Source organism: Corylus avellana, chromosome ca3 (assembly GCF_901000735.1).
Source record: "Corylus avellana chromosome ca3, CavTom2PMs-1.0".
NCBI classification, from domain to species: Eukaryota; Viridiplantae; Streptophyta; class Magnoliopsida; order Fagales; family Betulaceae; genus Corylus; species Corylus avellana.
In genome coordinates, this window is record NC_081543.1 from 29,014,450 (window position 1) to 29,038,840 (window position 24,391).

At 35.6% G+C, this 24,391-nt stretch overlaps 1 protein-coding gene and 1 pseudogene across 1 annotated transcript; one reads left to right on the plus strand and one right to left on the minus strand.

Annotated features, from left to right (window-relative positions):
- Positions 1 to 2,048: 2,048 nt before the first annotated feature.
- Positions 2,049 to 4,132, plus strand: LOC132175962 (leucoanthocyanidin dioxygenase). Its single transcript, XM_059588063.1, has 2 exons — positions 2,049 to 2,690; positions 3,368 to 4,132. The coding sequence occupies exons 1-2, from the start codon at positions 2,188 to 2,190 to the stop codon at positions 3,930 to 3,932; spliced, it is 1,068 nt and encodes a 355-aa protein (XP_059444046.1). The 5' UTR covers positions 2,049 to 2,187; the 3' UTR covers positions 3,933 to 4,132.
- A 17,728-nt stretch (positions 4,133 to 21,860) lies between these two features.
- LOC132176536 (glyoxylate/hydroxypyruvate reductase HPR3-like) lies at positions 21,861 to 23,453 on the minus strand (annotated as a pseudogene).
- Between the last annotated feature and the right edge of the window lie 938 nt (positions 23,454 to 24,391).

The following is a 24,391-nucleotide window of genomic DNA, read 5'->3' on the forward strand; positions in this document are numbered from 1 at the left end:
AAATTCATGCCGTTAAAAATTTTTAATAGCCGTTAGTCAAATTCAAAATCAGAAACCTACAATAGCAAAGAACCAGAAAAATCAATACGTTTAAAATCTAAGACAAATAACAGAAAAATCAGAAAAATTACCCATTAGAGTATACGATGTTCATTCCCCAAGTGGATTAAACCTGAAAAATCAAACCAAACCAATCAGAAAAATCAGATCCAGAAAATTTTCAAACGCCCAAACCCAGCAGCAAAAAAAAATTCCAAAATCCCAAACTCAGCAGGGAAAAAAAAAAAAAAAAAAAAAGAAAAGAAAAGAAAAGAAAAGAAAAGATGTTCTCTTCTCTTTTTCATTTTCTTCTTATCTTCTCTTCTTCCCATATGGGGGCGGGGGACATGTTAAAAAATCCTGCACTTTAGACACGTCACTAATCCCATACTTTTTCATAGCGGATGTTGCCCTGTTAATCTGTAATTGTCACAAAATGGTCCAATATTATGTAATACCTCACTCAGCCACACATAATGAACAGCATTCAACCATAGTTGAAAAATTCTTCCACTTTCACGCACTAAAGTCAGCCCTAAAAGGCCCCATGGAGTGAAGATAGTCATATACATTCTTATCAACCAATCTTACTGTTTTTGCTATTTTTGCTCCCTTTCTGTTTTTCCTCCAAATTAAGACCATAGCTCTTTCTTCGCCTCTGTCGTCCTTTCAGCCACACTTCCCTCGGACATGACTTGGAGTCCAATTTTTGGCTCTTCGTAGCCAGATCTACTCTCCTTCGTCAGTTTCAACCACCCACCCGCGTCTCATATTTTTTTCTTTGCCGCTTTGCTTTCATCCGAAGAGACATGAACCTCGAAAACCTTTTTTCCGCTTTGATTTGAGTTGAAGGGTTTTTGAGGTTCACTTTGGTTGTTAGAGAGTCCACTTCTTTTTCGCTGTTTTGATTTCACATACCCATTCCTTATTTGCTAAAAAAAAAAAAAAACACTTACTAATAATTAATTTTTTTTTTTTAAAGAAAAAAAGAAAAGTATTTTAAGATGATATAAAGATGATGAATATTTCTTACGGGTGTTAATTCGTGTTCGTTGTGCCAGATTCATATTGTATCGATGCATACATATATATAAGACTATATTTAGGTCAACCATAAACTGGCATTTTCAAATAAACGGATTAGATCCTTCAACCTAACCCTCTAATTTAGTGTTAAGTTTGTGAATTGTATCAACAATTATCAGCCCTACATGTCATGAGTTGGATTCGGGTTGTGATGAATCATTGATATAAGACTATATAGGTCAACACTAACTCGACTCATTTACTTAAATAGATAAGACCCCTCAATTCCAACCTGCTAATTAATTTGTGTTGCATTCGTGGGTCATGTCAAAAATTATTAGCCATAGCAACTATTTTTTAGTTGGACATAAATTTTCTTTGAAGGAAATTTCATACAAACCAACTTTGATCTAAAAATGATATGTGTTCCTTAGCATATGAGAATCACATATTTTTTTTTTAATAATATTTACTTCTCACATACTTTTTTAATAACAATAACAAAAAAACATCCACTTCTTACATGTTTAAAACAAAAGTGTTACTTTTTTAAAACTAGTATGTTGGGTGGAGCTAGCTAATCTACTTGTCCTTTGAAAAGTGTTTTGAAAAATATTTCGAGTTTATGCCACGTTACTAAGGTCTTGTCTTTGAAAGAGATGTTAAAAAAACAAAAGAATATGATAGAAGACGTGGCATATTGCTGACCTTACATATCAAAATTGTTGCACCGCAATTTCTTAAAAATTGCCGTGGATCCTGATCCGTTTGACTCTAAAATGGTAAGTGGCTAAGTGCCGATTTCCCCGTGCTTTAACCTTCTAGTCAAACCCTTCCTCGTGCTGCCGTACCCATTGAGTCTGGTGGGTGAGCTCATCACGTGAGCTACCATAACACTCGTAACTTTCTTTCTCTTCTGTGGTAGCTCTACTCTACCAGGCTACCCCCCATCACTGTAATATTCTAGAGGCCTTAAACCCTTCACGTACTAAACACTCTGTTCTCGTTTACTTGGCAGTTTCTTGAAACATATTGCTATAAAGACCCCCCAAAACGTTAACATTAGAGCAAATATTGCAGGAGAGAAAGTGTTTGAAAGAAAGAAAGAAAACTTTTGAGAGGATGGTGACTTCAGTTGCTCCAAGAGTTGAGAGCTTGTCAAGCAGTGGGATTCAGTCAATCCCAAAGGAGTACGTGAGGCCTCAAGAGGAGCTAAACAGCATCGGAAACATCTTCGAGGAAGAGAAGAAGGAAGAGGGGCCGCAAGTTCCGACCATAGATTTGCGGGACATAGACTCCGACGATGAGGCGGTCCGGGAAAAATGCCGGGAGGAGTTGAAGAAAGCGGCGGTGGAATGGGGTGTCATGCACCTTGTAAACCACGGCATCTCCGACGACCTCCTCCAACGGGTGAAGAAGGCCGGAAAGGAGTTCTTTGATCTCCCGGTGGAGGAGAAGGAGAAGCACGCTAATGAGCAGGAGTTGGGGAAGATTCAAGGCTATGGCAGCAAGCTGGCCAATAACGCTAGTGGCCAGCTCGAGTGGGAGGACTATTTCTTCCACCTTGTTTACCCTGAGGTCAAGCGTGACATGTCCATCTGGCCCAAGATACCCACCGATTACATGTAAGCCAGCCACATGTGTTTAATTCTCCATTTTCGATTGCGATTTAAAAAAATGCAGTTAATTATTTTTTTAAAAAAAAGTAGTTTAACTTTTAAAAGTATACGTAATTCATTGTCTGTGATTTAAAAATGCCAAAAATACCACTTTAATTTTTTTTTAAAAAAAGAAAAAAAAAAAAAGTGAGGCTGAGGTTACTATATATAACTTTTGCTATAAATGTTTTATAAATTGATGTAATAGTTCACATAATACTTACCATTTCAGCTACTTTAACCCATGTTATGTCACATGGCACTTGCATGAGTTTATGAGGGAATTGTAGTATTCCAAACATTTTTATTAAAAAATAAATCAAGGTTAACTAATTCGTTTTTTTATGGAGAATATTCTACTTGTCGTCATTGTTTCTAAAGTCAATGAAATAAATTTAATCAAAACCATAAAAATGAATTTTCTCCGTTAATTGATTGAGATCTGTAAAATTCTTCTTAAATTTGAGATTCTCAAATTTATAAATTTCAACCGTTCATATCATCTAAGTATCTAAAATAAATCGTGTTTCAAAATTTAATGAAGAAGCTACTAACATCCTCTTTAAATTTGGATTAATGAAATAAAACTGTTGTTTATTTTAATTTCCCAGTGCCAATTATGATTAATGTGACACTGAATGCAGTGAGGCAACAAGCGAGTATGCAAGGCAACTGAGAAGCCTAGCTAGCAAGGTGTTTTCTATACTATCCCTTGGCTTGGGATTGGAAGAAGGGAGGCTAGAGAAGGAAGTCGGCGGCCTGGAAGAACTTCTTCTCCAAATGAAAATCAACTACTATCCGATCTGCCCTCAGCCGGAGCTCGCCCTCGGCGTTGAAGCTCACACCGACGTGAGCGCGCTCACTTTCATTCTTCACAACATGGTGCCCGGCCTGCAACTCTTCTACCAAGGCAAATGGGTGACTGCGAAATGCGTTCCCAACTCCATCATCATGCATATCGGCGACACCATCGAGATCCTGAGCAACCGGAAGTACAAGAGTATTCTTCACAGGGGGCTGGTGAACAAGGAGAAGGTGAGGATCTCGTGGGCGGTCTTCTGCGAGCCACCCAAGGAGAAGATCATCCTGAAGCCGCTGCCGGAGGTTGTGTCGGAGGAGGAGCCGGCGATCTTCCCACCTCGCACCTTTGCTCAGCATATTGAGCACAAGCTTTTCAGGAAGACCCAGGATGCTCTTGACGCTAAATGATCATGAGGCTGGTTTTCGATCGATCATCCTCTTTGTTGTCAATACGTATCTTTCATTCATGGCTCTCTGTGATGTTTCTTACTATGTATTGGTTTTTGAGGCTTCTATTGTGGCGGGTGGAGGCCATTAGTTATGGGGTTGTCCTTTGCTTTTGCCCCAACTACTCCATCTACTTTTAAAATAAAAATGATATTCATCTATCATATGATTGTGGGTCATATTGCTCTTCAAAGTATTCCTTTTAGTGAAATGATAAAGATTTAATTCAAATAGATCTCCAAGAGTACTCTAGAGTGAGTAGATGTTAAAGAGTTAGTCTCTATGTAGGCAACAAATTGCTGGGGATCTGGACTTTGAATTTTTATATTATTTATGTGATGATCCATGGTTGAAGCGTTAAAGACTTAAAATTATAGTTTATTTAAAAATTTACACTAATAGGAGATGATGAATTTAATCATTTAAATTAATATTCTAACATAATTTTTATGAAAAATTTTATATACTACACCCTCGTCCCAATCAATAATTGCTAAAAAAAAAAAAAAAAAAGCTAATGGGTACTAAGCCCAGTGTTATAGGGTGTATGTCAGTACAGAATCATCATGATTTCCTCATCTGGAAAGGTCAAAGGATAAACAAAAGGAAAAACGTGTTAGAAAGAAAAAGTGCCAGAAAGAATTCTTACACAAGAAATTCTTACACAAGAAAAATTCTTACACAAGAAAAAGTGCCAGAAAGAATCTAAATACTAAAAATAGAGTCATGGGAAATATATCGTACGTACAAATCAGATAATATATAGAAATTAAGGAAAAAAAATGTTGAGAAAAGAAACCCGGCCAAAATATCTCAATCAAATATTTTTAACTGACGAAATCTAGAACTTTCCTGGAAATTCCGGATCATGTGAGGCCAACTGTCAAAGGGAGAAAACAAGAGCGGCCATTCAAAGAGGTAAATTAATTGACAGCTCACAAAATATGAACAAAAAGATGGATGAGGAATTAAAGAGATCACAGGGAGACAGACGACTGATGAGGAGACTTTAACTTTGAGCCATCCTTTGGCCCAAATTAATTAGTTATGGGGATTGTCCTTTGCTTTATATATATATATATATATATATACAACGTCTTTTTTTTTTTTTTTTGTTTAAATATATATAAAAATATATAAAAATCTAAAAATAATGTCTAGTAAGGTTTTATCATATTCATAAAAACGACGTCGTTTTGATTTTTTTTTTTTAATTTTTTTTTTAAAAAGTGGTTAGCAGTTATTAAGGTTATTAACCGTTAATTGTCAGTTAATTGCATAGGCGGTCAGCCAATTTTACTAACCGATTACAGTTAACAATTTTAGTTAATAACCGCTAACTGTAATTGCCTTTCACTCATATTAAAAATAGATGTGTGAAATGGGTTTTGTATTTATTATTCATATGTGACTAGTTGTATTATCTTCATATTGGGACAAGTTGAGTGCGACCCATGAGAGATTATTTTCAACAGAAGGTACATATGGCGACCACTCGTTATGATATTTTAAATAATTAAGCAAAACCCTTTCTTGCCAGGATTTTCTAGACGCATGGGATAGGAAGAGAATAATGGATACTAAATAATTTTTAAAATCAAGTCAATTTTGGAGAATAACTAAAATAGATGCCGGTATAATATGGTCCCATCATGACGTGTTGCTGTATTGTGTCATACAAGAAAATGTGAAAATTAAATGCAACATTTGATGTGGTCCTGATATTCCCTGGGAAATTAGAAATTTTCTAATTGTTAATTGTAACTCTTTATTTTAATTTTAATGATCTATAAAATGTTAATTGCTTTTGTATAACCGAGGTTTAAATAATTTTATAGACCATTAAATTTAAAATAAAGGGTCACAATTAACAATTGAAAAATCTCTAATTTCTTTTCAATTGGAAGAGATCTCAACCCTCACATACTGATAGAACATGTAGCATCTTACCACCTAAGACTTTTATGAGTCAAAAATGATATTTTTATTATAATGTACATATCGATCTCTTCCAAGCTTTTAAATGATGCAGATGACGTGGATCCCCATGATGTTTTCGCATGAAGAATGGGGATGGATTATGTCTAAAGCAATTGAAACTCAAATGAGTCACATGGGTGTGTTCAATTTTTTTTTTTTTTTTTTTTTTTTTTTTTTTTTTCATTTAAGACTCATGAATTATCACGTATTTTAAAAAGGTTTCTTCAAATTTAAAAATTCTTAATTTTACTTATTTACATTTTTAATTTGATGCAATGTACGTCATCCGTCAAATTCTAAACGTTAATAGTGATAAAAATGACCTTTATACTCTTAACTTTTTATAAAATTCTAAATCCATCCTTAATTTTAAATTATTAATTTTTTTAAGTAGAAGCGTAATTTGGCCTTTTATGCATTTTCGTTAGAGGTTAACAGTTGAATTTGACGGAGAGGGGTCAATTGAATCAAATTTAGAATTTTTGAAATTTGGAGGCTTTTCTCAAAATGCGTAGTACTTACTTCAGGAGTCTAACATAAAGTTTTTTTTTTCTTTAAAAAAAAAAAAAAAGGGCAGGAAGGGAAGATAACTCTGCATGCAACATTCATTTTCACCTACCGGCTACCACTGACCAGAGGTTAACAAAACACAACTCAAGTAAGAGTTGACACTTTGCTTTCACCGCCACTTCTTTCAGCTAAGCGTTAGGAGTCTGGTGTAACTCGTGTATTGTTCTTCATTACTCTTCAAAAACCATTAGCAAACACAACCATAGGGATTTTAGATCGCGACCGAAAACAAGATCAAGCTCCCATACCATGCAATCATAAATAACAAAATAGAAGATTCTCATCAGCTGGTCATGGGCAGAGCCAGATGCCATATGTTCATTCAAAATGCATGTCTTCATGAAATGGAATTTTCAAGCCATGATTACAGTTTTGAAAGGTGGTGGCAGGCAGGGCGAAACTTGGGTTTTAAGCTAAAACTTGTCCAATAAAGACCAAAACATCAAGCTCCTGTCCCAAGTCCTGTTAATAGGACCAAACCTTAAAATCACAAAAGAATTTATCATCTTTGATATGTTAAAGATGGTTCATTGTCAAATAGTGTTTCCATTAATTGATAAAGTAGGAATAATAGTAATAATATGAAGAGTTAAATTAAAACTTCAGGATATGTGTTATTCATTTTATTCCACTTAGGGTAAGTAACATGACTCCCCGAGAAGTACAATGCTCTATGAATCAAGTTTTTTTTTTCTTTTCTTTTTTTTCCTTAGAAAAAAAGGTTTACTTCTATTGTCTTGTAATTCAATGTGAAATTTGTTCTTGCATCTGTAGGTGATCGATGAAGGCTTTTGCAACCGAATCTTCATTTGGAGGGTGACACACACAATGACCAAGTTTGCACTCGCATGGGTTAAGGCATCTTAGCTCAGGTGTGCAGTGAATCACTACAACATTCCTTGCATCTGCTTTGTATTGAAAACCTGCAGCCACCACATTTGGGAATTAAGAAACAGACAATTTCAGTTATACTTCAACAATTAGTCTATTTCTTCTCACATATTTTATGCTGTGAAATATATGAATCCAATTAATGGTGAACAATAAAACAATTGAAAGAAATGAAAATTTCTTACTAGAGGCAATGACCAAGAGCGCAACCAAGTAAGCGAGTTTGAGTGAAGACTTCTCCATATCTTTCGGCTTGGTGAGTACAAGTATGATTTGTGATGGATATAGTGTTCTAATTTTGCACCTTGATCAGTAGCTTTCTCTACTACCTTACAATTATATAGGTGAAACCATGTGATCAAAAAAGGTTTGAAAATCTGGCATACCAAATTTGGATTTTGATATTAGTTCCCCCATATCCAAAAGTTATTGCCAATAAAAAAGAAAGATACTAAAATTTTATAAAGATATTTAAATCGTTTGATGGAATTCTAATTTCAGGGAAATATCCTTGCAACCTTGTCTTAATTCTTTTGTTGTATTATTACATCCTCAAGTACTAACCTTTTATGGTTTTATTTGCCAATTGAAAACTATTGAGAATATCTTCAACAATGATGGTGCAATCTGGGTCCTAAAAGGCCATTATTGTGCGACCAACCCTTCCAAAATAATGGGTTTTTCCAAATAAGGTAGACCTGATTTGGTGTGGATGTGCATTTCGGTATTGTGTTCCATGCTTAACATGTTAACTCTCAATTAGAGGACGTAAAAGACATCAAATCCTTATTAAAATTGTTAGATTTATAAATGATGCACTCTTAGTAAACAAGTACGACTGTTAATGAAAAAAAAAAAAATGGTTGAATTGAACCTTTCAAAAAATAAACCTTTCAGTTGAAGTTCTTAAAACAAAACATCAACAGTTGGCATCAATATAAAGAATCCATGATGTAGAATAGCAATGCTCTTATAATACAATCATCTTCTTTCAAGTGTCAACACAAATGAAACACGAGTGCCTATTTGTTTCATTCTTTTGTCATGAATTTGGCTAATTGAAGAGCCTTAGTTTGGACCATCTGATTAATTATCAATAACAGACTCAATCGTAGACCTTAAATAAAAGAGAATAGACAAAAAGAAAAATTTGAGGGGAGTTAGCCACCGGCAGTTCCGTGAAGTGGAGGCGACGGTCAATGCTCAACCTTTGATTTCTTTCTCTTCCTCCGGTTTCTTCTGTTCACACCTCAGTAGGTAATGCTGGAAGCGGGTTTTGTATAGCTTTCAGTGGTGGCGGTATAAACCAATCAAGACGCACAAGCCATTGAAACGACTTCGTTTCTATTCACACCGAGAGGTCCACGAGTAATCATTATTCACCGTCACGGCATACGTTAATATTCTGAATTTCCGCCTATTATAAAATTCAAATTAGACTGAAACACGGAGCCCATGACCGCACGTGTCGGAATACACGCTCTTTGTACCATTCTTATGCCTACACGTGTCCATCTAACGCGGCTGGGCCTACGTGGACGCCATCCTCATTGCCCACGTCTGTCACAATGAAACTCTGTCACAGCCTGTTCCTCTCGCCAGCCCCTACCTCTTTTGTTGCACTCTCCCTTATGGCTTATATGCTACTATTTTTTTTTTTTTTGACATGCCCGCACAAAGAGGGGGAAGGGGAATTCGAACTAATGACTTCCGCTTCATTAAGCGTGGTCACAGCCGATTGAACTACCTCTTGAGAACTATATATGCTACTTTCTTGTGTTGAAGCCCTCTCTCTCTCTCCCTAAAACTTTTGGAATACATATACGTATTTATATACAAAGAAAGTTTCAGAATTTGATCATTTTGTGTTGCTTCCGAAACTCGCCGATTAAAGGTATGTTTTTTGTTTGAATCGAAATCTCCACTTTCTTTTTGAATATTCCCCTTTTTCTGTTTTAAGTAATCGATTAGGGTTTTTGTTTGGATAGCATTGTGTGAATCGATCAGGTCAGGGGGTTTGATTGCTATGTTTTTGTTACGATTTTTGATATCTGATCTTTTGTGATGTTAGGGATTTAGGATTTGAATTTTTTTTTTTTTTTTGGGGGGGAAAAATCGATTCATTATTCGATGGCAGAGTCCGATGCTTGCTGAAGTTGTGGCAATTTGAGTGTTTGTGTTTGGGGCTTAAAAATCTTTAGGAAAGGTCCATTTTTTCGTTAAAAGAAATCGTAATTTTATTGTTTTGCTCATAGTATGACTTGAAATTTTTAATATATTTTATTTTATTTTTCTTTAGATAAATATTGTGATATGGTTTTCTTTAGCCTTCTTCGGTTGGGATATGGTTTCTTTTTCTGTTTTTCAATTATAATGTTATGTTGTGCCGTCAGAGTTGGGCCTTGTTTGGCGTGACATAGTAGAGTTGATTTAAAACTTCAGTTGTATGAAGTTGATAATCTTTTTATCTTTTTAAGTGTGTGAAGATTCAAGTTCAATTTTTTGGAACTGTATTATTGGAAACATGAGGGTCACTTGGTCAACTCTTATTCTTTTAGTTACATAAGATGGTTGTGTTCTGTACATATAAATGTTTAGATTAGGTATGTGGAACTTTAGAAAAAGTTCTGGATTTATTCTTTTTTAAATGGGAATGTGGGATCAACGCTGCACATTCGTGAATTACTTGTATATTTAGGTAGAAATTAAAAAAAGAAAAGACGTATGTGTACATTGGTGTCACGGTAGTAGCATATGGCATAATGCCAAAATCATGGGTAAAAGGTTTACGTTTGAATCTATTAATTATGGGGACACTGATGTCATGGGGTTGTGTGTGATTTGTGAAGATGCACAACTCCTAAAGTCTAGACATGTGGACGCAGTTATGTATGTGACCTTTATGAATAGCTTATACTTTAAACATGTATCTCCAATTTTACTAACCGGTTACAGTTAGCTAAACCGCTAACCGTAATTGCCTTTCACTCCTATTAAAAATAGATGTGTGAAATGGGTTTTGTATTTATTATTCATATGTGACTAGTTGTATTATCTTCATATTGGGACAAGTTGAGTGCGACCCATGAGAGATTATTTTCAACAGAAGGTATATATGGCGACCACTCGTTATGATATTTTAAATAATTAAGCAAAACCCTTTCTTGCCAGGATTTTCTAGACGCATGGGATAGGAAGAGAATAATGGATACTAAATAATTTTTAAAATCAAGTCAATTTTGGAGAATAACTAAAATAGATGCCGGTATAATATGGTCCCGTCATGACGTGTTGCTGTATTGTGTCATACAAGAAAATGTGAAAATTAAATGCAACATTTGATGTGGTCCTGATATTCCCTGAGAAATTAGTAATTTTTTAATTGTTAATTGTAATTCTTTATTTTAATTTCAATGATCTATAAAATGTTAATTGCTTTTGTATAACCGAGGTTTAAATAATTTTATAGACCATTGAATTTAAAATAAAGGGTCACAATTAACAATTGGAGAATCTTCAATTTCTCTCCAATTGGAAGAGATCTCAACCCTCACATATGATAGAACCTGTAGCCTCTTACCACCTAAGACTTTTATGAGTCAAAAATGGTCTTTTTATTATAATGTACATATCGATCTCTTCCAAGCTTTTAAATGATGCAGATGACGTGGAGCCCCATGATGTTTTTGCATGAAGAATGGGGATGGATTATGTCTAAAGCAATTGAAACTCAAATGAGTCACATGAGTATGTTCAATTTTTTTATTTTTTTTATTTTTTATTTTTTTTTTCATTTAAGACTCATGAATTATCACGTATTTTGAAAAGATTTCTTTAAATTTAAAAATTCTTAATTTTACTTATCTGAACTTTTAATTTGATGCAATGTATGCCATCCGTCAAATTCTAAACGTTAATAGTGATAAAAATGACCTTTATACCATTAACTTTTTATAAAATTCTAAATCCATCCTTATTTTTAAATTATTAATTTTTTTAAGTAGAAGCGTAATTTGGCCTTTTATGCATTTTCGTTAGAGGTTAACGATTGAATCTGACGGAGAGGGGTCAATTGAATCAAATTTAAAATTTTTGAAACTTAGGAGATTTTCTCAAAATGCGTAATACTTACTTCGGAGTCTAAAATAAAGTTTTTTTTTTCTTTAAAAAAAAAAAAAAAAAGAAGTCAGGAAGGGAAGATAATTCTGCATGCAACATTCATTTTCACCTACCGGCTACCACTGACCAGAGGTTAACAAAACACAACTCAAGTAAGAGTTTGGAGTAGCACAACTTCAATTCCAAGGTCATTCACCTAACCCATGCTTATATTGTCGGGGATATTAATGAGATAATTGACCAATTAGAAAAATTTGGAGTAGCACCAATGGCTGTAGGACAAGTGGTAGGCTTTAGAAGATATGTCGAACTAAATGATTTGCTATTCAATGGGTCAAAGTTTACATAAAGCAATAAAAAGGTTGATAGAGGTGTTGTTATGGCAGCAAGGAGCTCAGATGATAAGCCACTCTTTGGGTTTGTTTGGGTGTTTGTTTGAGGGACATACAAGTGCGTTTAATATTCAAAAAATTCGTTTAGTACAAAAAAAATTGGAAGCGCTTTTAAGGGTTTCAAGAGTTTAAAAATGGTCAAAACTATTTTTGACAAAAGTTTCATTTTTAAACTTTTTTCAAAAATATTTTTTTGACTTAAAAGCTTTATTTCTCAAACATAATCTCAGACATGCTCTTAGTCTCAAAGTTATGATAAATATTTAGGCTTTCCGGCGTTGATTGGAAAGTCCAAGACTAAAACTTTCGAAAGCATAAATGGCAGAATTTGGAGCAAGATACATAATTGGAAGGTGGAGTTTGTATTACAAGCGGGGAAAGAGATTCTCTTGAAAGCGATAATTCAAGTTATCCCTACTTAGATTAAGAGTGTCTTTCAACTGCCAATAGTGTTGTAGAGATTTTGGTGAGCATCGAAGAGCAAGAGTCAGAAGAGTTGGTTTAAAATGAAGTTCTCAAAGTCTATGTTTGGTGGATTGGATGGTTTAAAATGAAGTTCTCAAAGTCTGGTAAGTGGATTGGAATTTCGGCATTTAGAATGCTTCAAAAAAAGCTTTAGTGACAAAACAATGTTAAAAATTGCTTCATAACTCCGATTATTTCGCTCCTAGAATTTTATATACAACACTCTCATCCCGATCAATCATTGCTAAAAGAAATCAAGAGTTAATGGATACTAAGCCTAGTGTTATGGGGTGTATGTAAGTACAGAATCATGATTTCTCATCTGGAAAGGTCAAAGTATAAACAAAAGGTAAAACGTGTTTTTGATAATGGTCAAGCCTAGTTTTTAAGGCTAACAATAAACACACATATAAAATTGAGAGAGATTCAACACAGACGTGGTTCGGCAATGTGCCTACGTCCACATGAAAGAGTACAGCTATATTTTTCTATTCAATGATTTAGGGTTACAACTTACAATATAACATATTTATAGGAAAACCCTAATTATAAGTACTTTAGAAAACCCCAAGCCCACATAAACTAATTACACCCAATGAGCCAATAGTAGAATATGAGCCACTTGTTCCAACAATCTCCACCTTGGCGAATATTCACTTCTTTGAAGATAATCAAGTATTGGGCTTACACCTGGAACTAATAGGTTTGGGGATGCTGTCTTCTCTCCTCTCCTTTCTAGCACCTGGAGACATATGTCAAGTCCAAGCAATGCTTGAACTTGTTTGGCGTAACATGCTTCGTCAACATGTCCGCTGCATTCTCAGAAGTGTGAATATTCTCAAGTAACAATTCACCTGTAGCAACCAATTTTCTAATCTTGTGAAACCTCACATCAATGTGTTTGGTTCTAGCATAATACACTTGGTTCTTTGCCAAGTAAATGACACTCTGACTATTACAATACAACGGAACTTCGCCTTGCTGAATACCCAGCTCCCTGACTAACCCTGTAAGCCACAGAGCTTCCTTTGCAGCCTCAGCCGCCGCCATGTACTCCGCCTCTTGTGAACACATAACCTGTGGTCGACCTCTTGTCATCCAAATCCCCTGCATAATCTGCATCCACATATCCGACAACTGACAAATTACTTTTCTGTCTGACAAAAGTGATACCATACTCTATAGTATCTTTCAAATATCTGAAAATCCATTTAACTGCATCCCAGTGCTATCTCCCTGGATTCGCCATGAATTTGCTCACTACATTGACTGCATGAGCCAAATCTGGCCTAGTACATACCATAGTATACATCAAACACCCAACTGCATTGGCATATGGGACCTTACACATGACTTCAGTTTCTTCAACTGTCTTTTGACACTGTAAGGTAGACAAATGGAAATGATTCGCCAAAAGTGTGCTTACCGGTTTCGCATTCTCCATGCTAAACCTCTCCAACACCTTCTTCACATAGCCGGCTTGAGATAGCCACAATCTCTTGGCATCCTTGTCTCTGCGAATCTCCATCCCAAGAATCTTCTTGGTTGCGCCCAAATCCTTCATGTCAAATTCTCTACTCAACAAAACTTTCAGTTTGTTAACCTCCACTATATTGTTAGCTGCAATAAGCATATCATCAATGTATAGTAACAGAAAAATAAATGAGTTATCATCAAGGCTCCTCACATACACACAACAGTCATACTCATATCTCTTGTAGCCAATTTTGATCATATAGGAGTCAAACCGCTTATACCACTGTCTTGGAGACTGCTTCAGCCCATAAAGTGACTTCTTCAATTTATAAACCAAGTGCTCTTGTCTAGGTTGACTGAACCCTTCTGGCTGCTCCATGTAAATCTGCTCCTTCAAATCACCATGGAGAAAAGCTGTCTTCACATCCATTTGCTCCAATGCAATGTCATAATGAGCTACCAACGCCAATACTGCTCTGATGGAAGTATGTCTGACTACTGGGAAAAATATTTTCTCATAATCAACCCCCTTCTGCTGTGAATAACCCTTTGCTACTAGGCAAGCCTTGAACTTTTCTCCCCCTTTTTTCTGATACTGCTTCCTTTTTCTTGAACACCCATTGACACCCTATCGCCCTCTTCCTCTCTAGAAGCTCCACCAAATCCCACGTCTGGTTTTTATCCAAAGACTCAATCTCTTTCGCCATAGCACCCATCCATCTGCTCTTCTCTTGGCTATTGACAGCCTCTTGAAAAGTTGTAGGATCTCTGCTGCTGATGGCAAGAGCATAAGAAATCATGTCTTCAAAACCATACCTGGTTGGTGGCCTGATAGTGCGTTTAGGCCTGTCTGTGACTATAGTGTGATGCTCCTTAACTCCTGAAGTAGAGGTCTTTGTACCCTGAGAAGTGTTCTCCTCCACAGGAGTCTCTAACTCCACCTGCACCACCTGCTTATCACTACTACTGCTTTCTGGTACCTGCATCTCTTTACCCTGAGTACTCTTCAACATGAAATTTTCATCAAATATCACGTCTCTACTGATCACCGCCTTGTTTGCCTTCGGATCCCAAAACTTGTAACCCTTAACCCCTTTCCCATATCCGAGAAAGACACACTGTTTAGACTTTGGATCAAGCTTTGATCGTTCTTCACTAAGTATGTGCACATAAATTGGACAACCAAATACTCTCAAACCAGAGTAATCTACCTGATTACCTGTCCACACCTCCTCTGCAACTTTCCCATCTAGTGCTACCCTTGGTGACCTGTTAATCAAGTAGCATGCCATACTTACTACATCTGCCCAGAAAATCTTTGCAAGTTCACCATTCAACCTGAGACACCGTGCTTTCTCTGCAATAAACCTATTCATCCTTTCCGCCGCACCATTTTGTTGTGGTGTCTTGTGTACTGTGAAATGTTTCTTTATACCATACTGCTCACAGAAATCTTTGAACTTGTCGTTTGTATACTCAGTTCCATTATCTGTCCCGAGGCACTTAACCTTTTTCCCAGTCTGGTTCTCCACTTCAACTTTTCACAATTTGAACTTGATAAACGTTTCGGATTTGTGCCGCATGAAGTAGACCCAAACCTTTTTGGAAAAATCATCAATAAAGATCATGAAATACATATATCCTCCCTGTGACGCTGTCCTCACTAGTCCCCAAACATCACAATGAACATAATCAAGAATGCCCTCTGTCTTATGTGTAGCTATCTTGAATTGTACTCGATTTTGCTTTCTCAGAACATAGAGTTTATAGAATTCAAGCTTGCGCGTTTTAACACCCTTAAACAAATTTCTCTTATGAAGCTCCAACATGTCCCACTCACTCATATGACCCAACCGCATATGCCACAAAACACTACAATCAAACTTACACTCCACAGAGGCGACTCTACCTACAACTATACTTTCTAACAGTTTATAAATATTCTTTGAACTTTTCTGCCCCTTCATCACTACCATCGCACCCTTAGTTACTTTCATTATTCTACCTTCAGACTTATAACCATAACCGTTTGAGTGTAAGGTTCCTAATGAAATCAGATTTTTTTCCACTTCTGGTACATGTCTAACATCACATAACGTTCTAATCACATCATCAAACATTTTAATCATGATATTACCTATGCCAGTAATTTTACAATGTCCACCATTACCCATAGTAACTATACCAGAATTAACTGACCTGTAGGTGTCAAACCAATCTCTGTTGGACGTCACGTGAAACGAACATGCTGAGTCTAGAATCCAATAATCCACAGGATGCTCTGAATTTGATGCAACAGAAAGTATATCACCATCAGCATCGTCTGAATTGTCTTCCACTACGTTCGCAGATTTTCAGGAACCTTCATTCTCGTCGTCCTTTTTCTTTTTCCAGTCTGGACAATTCCGCTTCATATGCCCTTTCTTTTCGCACTTATAACAAATGATATCCTTCCTCCTCTTGGACTTTGACCGAGAATTCTTGTCATTCGAACCACCCTTGTTAATGCTTTTTCCACACTCTTGGTTACCCTTTACAACTAGCCCATTCTCCTTGAGAACTTTTATCGTTGATTTTTTTCCTCTGATGAAAAGCCAACAGGGCTCCTGTAACGTCCTTTAACTCCAATGACTCTTTCCCCATATCAGAGTTGTAACCAAATTCTCAAACGTAGGAAAAGTTGGGAGTGAATTCAATAGCATCAACACCTTGTCTTTGTCTTCGAACTTCACATCAACCCTCTTCAAATCTCCAATTATCTGATTGAATGCGTTGATGTGTTGGCTCAAATCCGAACCCTTCGCCATCTTCAAGCCGTACAACCGCTGCTTTAGATAGAGCTTGTTCGTCAACAACTTTGATATATATCGACTTTCCAGTTTCAACCAAACTGCCGCCAAAGATTCTTCGTCCATGACATGATACATCATGTCATCTCCTAGACAAAGCCGAATAGTAGCCACTGCTTTCACCTCAAGTTCTTTCTAATCTATGTCTGTCATCCTTTCTGGTTTTGTCCCATATAACGCCTTCACCATCCCTTGTTGCACCAACAAATCCTTGACACGTCTCTGTCACAACTCGAAATTATCGGATCCATCGAAGTTCATCACGTCGAATTTCCCAGAAGATGTGCCGATCCCAGCCATCATATAATTAGGCTCTGATACCAATTGTTGTTATCGTGCACACCAATGATGAACAATATAGAATCAAAAAGAGAGAGATCAAGAGAGAGTTGAGACATAGATTTACATGGTTCGGCAATGTGCCTATGTCCACAGGAAAGAGAGCGGTTATATTTTTCTATTAAATGATTTAGGGTTACAACATAACATATTTATAGGAAAACTATAATTATAAGTAGTTTGAAAAATCCCAAAATACCCCCCACAACTTATTTGTCCCCAGGCCCACATAAACTAATTACATTCAATGGGTCAGTAATAGAATATGAGCCACTTGTTCCAACATATATACACACACGAAACAACCTCTTTTTTTTTTTAATTTTTTTTTATTAATATATATATATATAAAAATTTAGAAATGATGTCTAGTAAGGTTCTATCATATCCATAAAAACGACGTTGTTTTGATTTTTTTTTTTCTTTAAAAAGCGGTTAACGGTTATTAGGGTTATTAACCGCTAACTGATAGTTAATCACATAAGCGGTTAGCCAATTTTATTAACCAGTTACAGTTAGCAGTTTTAGCTAATAACCGCTAATCGTAATTGCCCAACCACTTCTATTAAAAATAGATGTGTGAAATGGGTTTTGTATTTATTATTCATATGTGACTAGTTGTATTATCTTCATATTGGGACAAGTTGAGTGCGACCCATGAGAGATTATTTTCCACAGAAGGTCTATGTGGCGACAAACTCGTTATGATATTTTCAATAATTAAGCAAAACCCTTTCTTGCCAGGATTTTCTAAACGCATGGGATAGGAAGAGAATAATGGATACTAAATAATTTTTAAAATCAAGTCAATTTTGGAGAATAACTAAAATACATGTCGGTATAATATGGTCCACACTCACGCAACGAATGATGGGGCTCATGATAAGCAACGTGTTGCTGTATTCAGGGCCGGCTCAGGCCCTAGGCGAGTTAGGCCCTCGCCTAGGGCCCCAATTTAATAAGGCCTAAAAAAAATTTTTGAATTAAAAAAAATTTATTTTTGACCAAAAAAAAAATTTGAAGGCCCAAATGTTATTTAATAGGGCCTAAATTTTTTTTTTATCCAAATTTAATGTCTCAATTTAATAAGACCCCAATTAATAAGCTCACTATAAATTTTAAAAATAATTCAAAAAATAAATTAAAAAAGGACAAAGCATTAAAGCCTTATACATCATTACGCCAATTCCCTAAAGCTCCTGACGCTACAGTACACGCCTGACACTACAGTACACGCCTACATCATTCATTCATCCTCTTGCCCTCTTTATAGAAATTTTTTGTTTTTGATGAGAAAATATAAACGTTAGAAATAAAATATTACCATTTATTTTCTATTTATTATTTAGCTATCTAGGGAAAGCCAAGAGCCAAAAATATAAACTGCTGTCAACCATAGGCATTTTAAATATCAGTCTCTATATTTGCCACTTTACCTATTCTCTTTGCTTGCTCTTTTCTGAGTTTTTCTTCTCTGCCTATCTCATCATTTTCTCTTCCTCTCCGACTCCGAGTGACTAAGTCTCTTGTCCTATCTCCAAGAACTGCTTCATAATTCCTTTGCCAAATCAGGTTTTATTGTTCTATTTTTGTCATTATTTTATTATAGTCATAATTTTTTTTTGATAAATCGTGTTTGTTTAATTTGTTAGTATTTTTAATTAAACATGTCTATTAGAAAATATGCATCTGGATATGAAAAACTTAAAATAATAATAATAATAATAATAATAATAATAATAAAGACAAATTGATTGAATCTCAAAAATGAGCTCTAAATAAATTTGTTATTAGCAATAAACAAAATATTGAGGATAATTTAGGTAAAAAACTCATAAATGAACAAGAAACTCATCCAAAAGAATTAGAAGATAATAAAAATGTTATTGATGTATCTAAATCGATCTATTGCTATATATATATATATATATATATATATATATGTTACTTTAAAATAGAAAAAATTGAATTAAAAAAAAAATTGTTACTTAAAAAAAAAAAAAAAAATTAGGCCAAATTTCAAAGTTTTGCCTAAGGCCCCAAAATATGTTGAGCCGGCCCTGACTGTATTGTGTCATATAAGAAAACGTTAAAATTAAATGCAACATTTAATGTGGTCCTACCCACCGATAAGACTGGTAGCCTTTTGTCACTTGAGATTTTTATGGCTATTGCATTATAACATATGGATCTCTTCCAAGCTTTTAAATGATGCAGATGACTTGGAGCCCCCATGGTGTTTTTGCATGAAGAATGGGGATCGATTATGTCAAAAGCAATTGAAACTCAAATGAGTCACATGGGTGTGTTCAATTGTTTTTTTTTTTTTTTTTTTTTTTTTTCATTTAAGACTCATAAATTATCACGTATTTTGATAAGATTTTCTCAAATTTAAAAATTCTTAATTTTACTTATCTGAACTTTTAATTTGATGCAATGTACGTCATTCGTCAAATTTTAAACGTTAATAATGATAAAAATAACCTTTATATCCCTAACTTTTATAAAATTTTAAATCGATCTTTAATTTCAAATTATTAGTTTTTTTTTTTTTTTTAAGTAGAAGGATAATTTAGTCTTTTTATGCGTTTTCGTTAAAGGTTAATGGCTGAATCTGACAGAGATGGATCAATTAAATCAAATGTAGAATTTTTAAAATTTGGGGAGTTTCTTCAAAATGCGTAGTACTTACTTCAGAATCTAAAATAAAGTTTTTTTGTTTTTTTTTAAAAAAAAAGGCAAGAAGGGAAGATAATTCTGCATGCAACATTCATTTTCACCTACCGGCTACCACTGACCAGAGGTTAACAAAACACAACTCAAGTAAGAGTTTGGAGTAGCACAACTTCAATTCCAAGGTCATTCACCTTACCCATGCTTATATTTTCCGGGATATTAATGAGATAATTGACCAATTAGAAAAATTTGGAGTAGCACCAATGACTGAAGGACAAATGGTAGCCTTTAGAAGATACGACAACTAAATGATTTGCGATTCAATAGGTCAAAGTGTACATGGAGCAATTATAAAAAAGGTTGATAGAGGTGTTGTTATGGCAGCAAGGAGCTCGAATGATAAGACACTCGTTGGGTCTGTTTGGATGTGTGTTTGAAGAGCATAAAAATATGTTTAATATTAAAAAAAATTGTTTGAAGAAAAAAAATATTCGTTTGGTCAAAAAAATTGAAAGTGTTTTTAAAGGTCTAAAAAGCTTAAAAATTGTCAAAATTATTTTTGGTAAAAGTTTTAAAATAAAGCTGTTGCCAAAAAAACATTTTTTTGACTTAAAAGCTCTATTTCTCAAACATAATCCCAAATATGCTTAGTCTCGAAGTTATGATAAATATTTAGGCTTTCCGGTGTTGATTGGAAAGTCCAAGACTAAAACTTTCAAAAGCATAAAATGGCAGAATTTGGAGCAAGATACATAATTGGAAGGTGGAGTTTGTATTACAAGCGGGGAAAGAGATTCTCTTGAAAGCGATAATTCAAGTTATCCCTACTTAGATTATGAGTGTCTTTCAACCGCCAATGGTCTTGTAGAGATTTTGGTGAGCATCGAAGAGCAAGAGTCAGAAGATCCATTGGATGAGTTGGTTTAAAATGAAGTTCTAAGAGATCTATGGTAGGTAGATTGGAATTTCGACATTTAGAATGCTTCAAAAAAGCTTTAATGGCAAAACAATGTTAAAAATTGCTTCATAACTCCGATTATTTCGCTGCTAGAAATTTTAAAGAAAAGTATGACGGTGTTTGATAACCTTTTTTAAGAGGGGTTTTTTGTGTTGTGTTTGAAAAATTGTTTTGACGTGAGATAAAAGTAAAATGAGTATTGAGTCAACAAACAGGCTTGGTTTTTAAGGATTTTAGAATATAGATTGAATTTAGTCCTGGGAGTTTTTATTGTTGGAAACCTTCTAATTTACACATCCATATGTGAATAAGAGAAATGCTAGAATTACAACTACTTTCACAAACAGAATTGAACAAGCCGACGTGGCTTTGCCCGTTGGTTTTTTTTTTGTTTTTATTCTTTCTTTTTTCTCATCCTTTTGTTTCCTTCTTCCCTCTCTCTCTTTTCTCACCTGCTCCCATTTGCCTTTGTCATTTGCAGAGAGTGACAGAGTGTGAGACGATGAGAGAGAGGGATGCAAGGAGAGAAGAGAGAAGACCTAGAAAGAGAGGGAGAGGGACGGAGCTGAGAGAGCTCGTGAAGGAGCAGAGATGGCGACAGAGATGGGCATAAGGCAGAGTAGAGTGAGATGCAGGGAGAGAGTGGGATTTGAGAGAAAACAGAGATGGCGTGAGGATGGGAAGAAAGAGAGCTGGCTGAGAGTTTCAGGGAGGAAGAAAATGAGCAAAGACAGAGGGACAGAGAGCTAGAGAGAGAGAAGTTTCAGAAAAATGGGTTCTTCAAGGATATAAATTGTTCCCTTCTGTTTTTAATTCTTGGTTATAGTTGGGTTTTCTTGTGTTGATTTTGGTAGCCATGGATTCTTGTGAGCATTTGATTCTAGGTCTTCTCTCTATCTCACTGCCTGTTCATCTCTCCCTCCCTCTGTCCCAAAATTTTCTCTCTTCTCTCTTTGCGTCTCTCTCTCTCATCGTCTCACACACTCCATCACTCTCTGCAAATGGACAAAGGCAAATGGAGAAAGTTGAGAAAAGAGAAAGAGAAGGAAGAAAAAAACAAAAGAATGAGAAAAAGGAAAGAATAATAATAAAAAAAAACCAACGTGGCAGAGCCACATGATTTCCACGTCAGCTTGTACAATTCTATTTGTGAAAATGGTTGTAAGTCTAGCACTTCTCATGTGAATAATACTTCATTCTTGCTGGACAGGAGAGAGCAAAGGTTTATTTGAAAAGAAAGCCTTCAAGTTGGCCATGATCACCTCAAACAAGGCTTCGAATGATTCTGGTGTCATGACAGCATGATGTGGAGACAAGACAACATTATCCCTGGCAAATAGCTCATTTGGCACCTCGGGCTCCTTCTCAAACACATCAAGACCTGCACCACCAATCTCCCCTCGAGCCAAAAATTGCACCAGTTCCTTTTCATTAACAAGAGCACCACGTCCAACATTAATAATAACTCCATCCCTTCCCAATGCTGTCAAAACATCTTTGTTGATTATATGATGAGTTTCATTTGTCAGTGGACAACAAACAACAAGAACATCACTGTCAACTGCTAGGTCACAGACATTAGCATAGTAAGGGTAGGGTGCAGATGGCTTTTTGTTCCTTGAGTTGCACGCAACCCTGCAGCCGAATCCCACAAGCCTTTTTGCAACTTCTGAGCCAATACTTCCCAGCCCCACGATACCAACTCTTTCCCCCTAACTGCAATCATAACCAGTTCATCTATCTAAGCAAGATGCAGGTGTATCAGATTAGTAAGCCAATCAGATGATGCTCATAAAGCAAAGATTAATGAACCAATTTAATAATTCCCATGAGCAAATAAGGCATATATCAATTATTACTGTGGGATTTGTAGAATAATAAATTATTATCTTTGTGAATTAGGATGCTTTCTATTTCAAATGAACTGAATAATATCAGTTAGTTATAGTGTATGGGTATTTTTGTCTCACCAAAAAGTGAAAAGACAAAAATACTCCTCCACTATAACTAATTCATTTGAAATGGAGAGGATCCTGTTCCGTAATGGCCACTATACTGGGTGCATTTAGTAAATTTTTAGCTCAAATAATTACGTGTCAGTTACAATTTCATAAATAAAAAGTGCAACCAAAATCTATGAATAAAATTCTCAGATTTTTCTCATATTTAATTCACTCACGAAACATTCTAATGCAATCCAGGAAATCCATATCAAATACTATTTGCTCAAAAAAGTATGAACCCGAAAAACCAACTAACCTTAGAGCCAAGTGGGTACTCTCCCTTTTGAGGCCACAACCCGGACCGAACGAACCTGTTACCGGCCGATACTTGGCGCAGAACATCGAGCAACAGCGCGACAGCATAGTCGGCAACGTCCTCGGAAAATGCGTTGCCGGCGTTGGTGACGGCGATGCCACGACGGCCGCACTCGGCGACGTCGATGTGGTCGAAGCCGGCGCTGGGGGTCACCACGAGCCGAAGGGAGGGAAGGAGGTCGAGCACGTCGGCAGTAACTGGGGTGGGATCAACGCAGATGAGGGCCCGTATGCACGCGGCGTGGCGGGACAGGAAGGCATGAGGTGGCTCGTCGTCGGCGGTGGAGGCGTGTGGGTCGAGGAGGCGGAAGTCGGTGTGCAAGTGGTCCCCGAATGGGAGAGCGAAGGAGGGGAGGCGGTGCAACAGGACGAGAGGGCGATGGTCATGGTCAGCAGCTTCTTCACTCATACTTCCAACGAGAATGCTCCTTCTTCGCTTCCTCTAACGCTGCATTGAGCCCTTCCAACTGCGGCTTTTATTTCTTTGCTTTTCTTGACCATTAAGACAAACGGGGACCCACATAAATCCCATAACCTCTGTAGGTTTCCTGTCATTTGTACTTCTTCTCCGATCAGAATCTCAAATTCCATTTTACCGTAGAGATCTTATTTCAAAATATGACACAGTTTTTCTTTGAATTGGGTTGGAATAATTTTCTTCAACTTTATTTATAAAAATAATATGTGTGTTTTTTTAATAATATGTGAGATGTATAAAATATGTTATTAAAAAAATGACATATGTCAATTTTATAGATTGAGTTGGAGGAAAACTCTTTCCTTTGAAATAATAAAGCCTATAATCCTGCGTTTTATTTTGTCAAAAGTTTTTATGATTAAATACATTTTGGCTCTCAGCAGTTTAACAACTTTATTTTTTGTTCATTCGGTTTCATTTTATATCACAGATGATACTTCAATAATGGTTAAAAATTGAGATAGTATCTTTGTCTAAATTCTGTCCAAAAATTAACGAAAATCCATGTCAACACTCCTAAAATATTGACGTGTCCATTATCCTAATTAGAAATAAAAAATATAAAATATAAAATGTTTTTAAAATTAAAATGATTAAAAAAAATTTTAAAGTGTCTCTTCAATTTTTTTTTTTTAAAAGAATTGAAAAAATATATATATTTTTATTGCCTTAATAACATGCTACTCCTTTTTAATATGTAGCATTTTAAAAAAGAAAAGAAAAAAAAAATAGAAGGCATGTGGACTATATGTTACTTGAATGTAGACAATTCTCATATGTTATTTAAAAAATACATGTTTCTCACATGAAAAGTAATGCATGTTATTTTTATAGAATAAGTTGAAAGTATTCTTCCAATCCAATTTTAAAAAAAAAAAACACTGTCATTTTCAATATGCAAAGAAAGTA

Coding starts and splice junctions, on each gene's coding strand:
- LOC132175962 (XM_059588063.1), top strand. CDS start 2,188: ATGGTGACTTCAGTTGCTCCAAGAGTTGAGAGCTTGTCAAGCAGTGGG. Junction 2,691..3,367: donor AAGATACCCACCGATTACAT/GTAAGCCAGCCA, acceptor CACTGAATGCAG/TGAGGCAACAAGCGAGTATG.